Source organism: Chinchilla lanigera, unplaced genomic scaffold (assembly GCF_000276665.1).
Source record: "Chinchilla lanigera isolate Chin_1 unplaced genomic scaffold, ChiLan1.0 scaffold00038, whole genome shotgun sequence".
NCBI classification, from domain to species: Eukaryota; Metazoa; Chordata; class Mammalia; order Rodentia; family Chinchillidae; genus Chinchilla; species Chinchilla lanigera.
The window spans coordinates 3,855,072-3,861,071 of NW_004955439.1; the positions used below are offsets into that span (position 1 = coordinate 3,855,072).

The 6,000-nt window shown below is 48.4% G+C and overlaps 1 protein-coding gene across 3 annotated transcripts in view; it reads right to left on the minus strand.

Moving 5' to 3' along the window:
* The window catches only part of Tmem181 (transmembrane protein 181), a 70,880-nt gene that overhangs the window by 11,249 nt on the left and 53,631 nt on the right, over positions 1-6,000 (minus strand). For all 3 annotated transcript variants that reach the window (XM_005390520.1, XM_005390521.1, XM_013517386.1), the window contains exons 7-11: positions 4,040-4,120; positions 2,379-2,478; positions 1,541-1,671; positions 1,254-1,345; positions 152-209 (exon numbers count right to left, since the gene is read on the minus strand). In XM_005390520.1, coding sequence (XP_005390577.1) covers positions 152-209; positions 1,254-1,345; positions 1,541-1,671; positions 2,379-2,478; positions 4,040-4,120 — 462 coding nt within the window. The remainder of the gene's footprint in view (positions 1-151; positions 210-1,253; positions 1,346-1,540; positions 1,672-2,378; positions 2,479-4,039; positions 4,121-6,000) is intronic.

The window sequence follows — 6,000 nt, forward strand, 5'->3', positions numbered from 1 at the left end:
TCTCCCAAATTTTCTACCCTTGAATTATTTACAGCCCTTCCCAAATAGCCAATTAGGAAGACTGTGTCAACAGCACATTTTAACTTACAAATTGGTCATTTCATAGAGTGGTATTCAAAAAAAGTTCTCAGGCTTCACTGACATACTTTACCTGAAAATTTCCAGTGTCCACTCGATACTGGTACATTGGGTCATGTAATTCATTAACTCTGAAGAATGATATTAAAAATTATACATTAGTAATGAGCTGTACTTTTTACTTTACACTTTTCTCACTTGGCTTTTAAAACACTGTTAAACTACTTGCTACAACAGTGAAGAATTTTTTGTAAAAAACTGTAAATTTGTGAAAAATCCCAAATTTCATATTTCACATTGAAAAAGCACCCAATACTACTAATCACCCACGTTCATTAGCACAGTCCAGCTGCAGTACTTTTTATTTATTTATTTATTTTTTTTTTTGGTTTTTTTCTCCGGTACCGGGAACCGAACTCATGACCTTGCGCTTCCCAGGCAAGCGCTTTGCCACTGAGCTAAATCCCCAGCCCCTGCAGTACTTTTTATTACAAAAGTCTCCTTGCTCGTGCAAATGTAAGAGCTATTTCTGAGGGCACACCCGGGTGCCATGAATGAAGTAAGGACACAAAGAAAGCAAAGGAGGGAAATGTCTACCTCTAGGAGATTAATTTTCAAGAAGAAAACAGGCAGCTAAGCTGCCAGGGAAGCAGGGGCCCGAAGTGGAGCAGGCGGGGTGAAGTCCGACTGCCGCATGAGCCACGGTGGCCACAAAGCCACACCCTGACTGGAAACTACTTGAAAACAGTCCTGCCTGGGTCTCAGGCAATGACCCAGGCTTCTGCCGTGGCACCACTTACAGGACAATGATACGAAAGGACGAAGCCGGGGCCTAGAACGTTCGAAGAGGTAAGGAAGAGGCTGGGGAGGACCCACACCTGCTGGACAGTGGAGAGCCGAGCCCAGCATCATCCCGATACCACGGCTTTATCTTTAAAGGAGAAACCTAACCTGACACGGAGCTTTCATCTTCTGTCCCAGACTACTAGAATAGTGCATTCTCAGCCAGCCACTATAGCAGAACCAAATCCCTCAGGCTCAGTCACCCAGCCACATTTGAAATTCAGGGAAACCAGCCTTTCCGGGTAAGATCACAAGGCCGTGTCAGGTCTGGTCTGCTCAGCTCTGTCACCACTTTTCAGGACTGACCCTTCACACCAAACACAATTACTCACGTTTGCCATATTCCTAGAGTAACAGAAGCCAGCCACAAGAGTCCAACAATGAAGAATTTAGGCAAATAGAAAGTTAAACATTTTCTTTCTCCCTAAAAAAAGGCAAAAAAGAGAAAAGACAAAGTTAGTAGTTCTGGCAAAACAACACTAACAACCCCGACAAAGCCTTTCTACACAGTGTACGTCCTGCTGTCTACCAGTACGAGGCCAGGGAGGCTTTCACTGTGCCGCTTATCCTGCAGGGTCTCCACCGGAATTTGGGAAGGCGGGGCTGGCTGATGGCCTACCTGGACCCGTATCCCATGGTACACACACAGCCAGAAGAGCAGCAAGGCACACAGGAACACCGACTGGAAGAGATCGTCCAGCATCCCTGGGAACCAGCTGTTCACCAGGAAGGAGAGGGGGAAGAACGGGTCTGGAAAGCAAAAGACAGAAACGCTGAGGAGACCAACACAGGCTGCAACACACACAGTCCAGGCTCTTCGAGGTCAGGCTGGCGTTTCTCCAGTCACAGCCAAAGGAAAGGCAGTGAACCAAAAGCTATTTTTGCTTTCTGTCTTTTGTCTGCTGTATGGGGGACTAACCCCTCTGCACTGAGCTATCTCCCCAGTCCTTTTTATTTTTTTAATTTTGAGACAGGGTCTTACTAAGTCACTAAGTTGCCCAGGCTGGGCTCAAGCCGGAGATCCTCTTGCCTCAGCCTCCCAGAGTACTGGGATTAAAGACATATGCCACCATGCCCAGCTGCTATTTTGTTTTCAAAATGCCTAAAAGCCACAGAACAGATTGCTGCGGTGATCACAACAGAGAGCCGTCTGCCCCTGCATCAGCTCCTCCCACAGGCCTGGGAATTCCGAGGAAGCAAATGCTTTCTGGAGCAATCGCATGGGTATCCTCAGCCAAGTTCCAGGCCTGCTGTGTCTGTGGCTGTGTGTTAAAGATCTGAGCATCTGCCGTGGCCTGTGCGAAACGGCACCTGGGAAGCAGCAGTGTGCCACTACACACTCCGCCAGGGTCTCCCACAGGCTCCTCCCTCCGGGACGCTGGGACCAGGCCACTTCCAGGATGCCTGCCAGCTCCCAGTCTGAAAGGGGAGAGTGCCAGGGTAAAAATGGCTCCTACCGTTGTACAGCAGCAGCAGTGGCAGGAGGACAGACATCCACTTCTGCTCGATGCCCCAGTCTCTCATGGAGAACTTGCGCAGGGAATGTGCAAACAGGCACTGCAGACAAACAGACGCTAGTGACTGCTCATGCCTGCCTCCCCATAGGGTAGGGCCCTCACCCCACAGTGGTATGCGGGCCAGGCCAGGGTCTGCTGGGTTAAGCCCTGCTCAACTGACCACTGAGGTCCCAGGGAGCATCAGGGACAACTGAGTCAAGAGAGGAAGCAGCTGCATGGGGACCACAGGTGTTCTCACAGGGGCGAGGAGGAAGAGGAGGAACAGAGTGGCTGTAAATTCTCTGCAAATGGAAGGAGCACCCACAGTCTCACTTCCCCCTGGGCAGGCTGCTTCTCAGACTCGCTCTCAGATGACAGCGCACAGGTCCCCAGGCACAGGCACATCTGTGGGCCCCACCAAGAGGTCATGTGTTCCGACAGGGCAGCTTCTACAGACGGCATCCTGCAGACGGTGGGAGGCCCTGGGAAGAGTGTCCTTAAGCCATTTTAAATTGGTATTTAATCTGTGATGATCAGGCTTGGAGCTTTTTATTCTTCTATAACCTGACCTAATCTGATAATTTTCTAGGCAACCTGGGTTTCCTGGTCATTTCCACACACCAGGTTATCTGGTAAGGGTCAGGCCTATTTCTCCCTTTCACGAACATACAGGGCTTCGAATGCCAGTCTTTGGACCCCAGCAGAATCTCAGGCACCAGGTAGCCCTCAAGAAACAGGGAGGATTTCAGACCAGTCGGATAAGATGACAGCACCCACTTCACTGGTGAGGTTCTCTGGGAGACACAAGCACTACAGGTCCCAGCTCCCAGCCAACGGTGGGGCCTATGCCCCACTTCTAGCCACCCTGCCCACATGCACACCACATGCCTGTGTCCTGCTCTACTGAGTCTGCAAAGTACATGTTCCTTAGGTGGCAGCTGGAGGGGCCACCACTGTAAGGAGTGGACATATTTCCTAAATGTCACAGCCTCTGCGTCAGCACTTGGGGAACAGCTGATGAGGACAGAATGCTATCCTTCAGATAGGGTTTTGCCACTAAACACAGCACAGTGACTGTCTCTAACTCACAAATCCTTATCTCCACCCACTGGCTCGGTGGGGCGCCCTTGTTCCTAAGGGCGAGGCATTTTCCCACAGTTAATATGCCTATGGGCACAAACCGTGGCCAACAGAGCCCAAAGCGTGCATCTCCAAACCACTCTTCTGTAGCCTCACTACTGACAAGCTAAAACTTCCTGCACAATTCTCAGATATAAAAAGCTGCACCTGTACATGGAGAAAGTCGTTCAGGTAAGGCAGAACCTCTTCCACACAGGTTCAGTGGCATGGTCACTGCACACTGATGAACGTTTACACAAAAGGCAGTGATCTGCCATGATTCTTTTGCTGCACAGAAATCCTAATTAAACAACTGAACATCACTCCTCTGTGCACACGGCATCTTGGCTGCCCCGCCACACAGAATGGTTAGTACCGGCCGGCTGCAGATCTTAGGGCTGGATAACCCTCGGGGTAGCTTGCTCGCTGTGGATCCTAACTGCGCAGACCAGCCCTGTCTCAGCTAGGACTTGGCTGCCATCCACCCGGCGAGCGGTACTCACAGTGACGATGAAGGTGAGCACCACAAAGACAAAGCGGAACCAAATTTCCAACTGGGAAAACGCCGGGTTGTATGTCTTCCACTGAAATGGAAAGTCAGGGAAACAACGTAAATGTTTTTAAAAAACAGCAGCTAAGAGGAAACACACTAAACCACTAATAACAGTTCCCTCCAAATGTGAGGCTTTAGGTCATTTTAATTTTTTTATGGGGGACAGGGTCTCACTATGTAATTCAGACTGGCCTTGAGCTCATGAGCCCAGGCTGGCCTCAAATATGCAGTAATCATCCTGCCTCAGCCTCCTGAATGTTGGGATTACAGGCACCTGGCTCAGAAATTGTAAATTTTAAATGCTTTTTCTTTATACTTTCCTACATGTTGCAAAAATGTAACACTTAGTACTTTTTTTTCCAATAGTGGGGACTGAGCCCAGAATCTCTGCACTGAACTACATCCTTGACCCACTTTTTTTAATTTTTAATTTGAGATGCAGTCTCACTAAGTTGCCCAGGCTGGGCTTGAACGTGCAGTACTCTCATCTCAGCCTCCCCAACTGCTGGGATTACAGCTTTGCCTCCACACTTGACCTTTTTATTTTTATATTAGAGAACAGAGATAACCAAGAACTGGAAACTGAGGAATCTGGTAGACAGTCTGCAATCATAATAAGAGCATTTGGGTTTTAAATCTCCTACCAAAAACTAACCTTATCAATCTCTATTAGAAAAAGGCCACACTTTTATTTAAAAAAAAAAAAAAAAAAAAAAAACGGTTTTTGTAAGATGCAAATGTGTGAGCAGAATTTGTTATGTAAGTTTAAGCAAAGCATGTAAATATGAAGCTGAAACCAGGAAAGTAAACCACAATTACACTTGTCAGTGCTGCTGACTGGGCAGGTCCTTGCTGCTTGCATGAGCCAAGGGTGCAGGTGCCACCTACGTGCCCATGGCAGGGCAAAAACCAGGAGGCCCTTCAGTCCAGGTCACAAGCCAGACCCCAAATATGTACTGTACAGTGCACACGAGGCCATTATTTTCATGCATTGAGTTAAAGTCATCTAAGCAATTTTATTTTATTTTATTTTTTTGGTTTTTCTCTGGTACTGGGAATCAAACTCACGACCTTGCGCTTGCCAGGCAGGCTCTGTGCCGCTGAGCTAAATCCCCAGCCCCTAAGTAATTTTAATAATCCACTTCAAAGAAGGTAGGAGTCACAGAGATGTACCTAAAACATTAAAATGTGCACACACGCGCACACACACACACACACACACACACACAATCTGTATGTGAACAGTTTAAGACACAGGACTTTAGAAGGCAATGAAGAGAGGTAACATCTGGCTGACAGAATGACAGTGTCCCTCAGATGTTCTCCGTCATCGGGAAGCCCACGCAGAGCCACATGGTCTGCCTGAGTTATGGGCACATACATGGGAGCCCGAGGGGCAGAGGAGCCAGACTCCACAGGACTGAGTGCTGGCAAGGAAGGCTCCTCAACTCAGCCAAGGGCAGCCCCTACCCCACCTCCATCCAGGGCACAGGAGTGAGCAGCCACCCGGGGCAAGGACAAACCTCCCACAGAGTCTGTGCCTGGCTCCCACAGGGCCAGTAATGCCATCTGTTTCCACGAGAGTGAATTCACATTCTCAGTACATCAGAGAGCATGCACTTCTCCCGCCGTGGTGGGAAAGTCAGACTCAAACTTAGTGCTGCTTTGGTCCCACCCAGCAGTTTAAAATTAAGGTCTGAAAAGATCTAAGCATTTCTGCAGGACAGACAACATCCCAGAACAAAGCTTAAGAACACTTGCGAGAAAATGAGACCTAGCAACTACCAACATCTGCACTGAATCAAAACTACCAGATGTGGGGCAGGGGGTAAGATCAGTGGTAAAGCACTTGTCTTGCATTTTCCAGGCTCGGAGTTCAATCCCTAGCACTGCACTTTATTTTTTTATTTT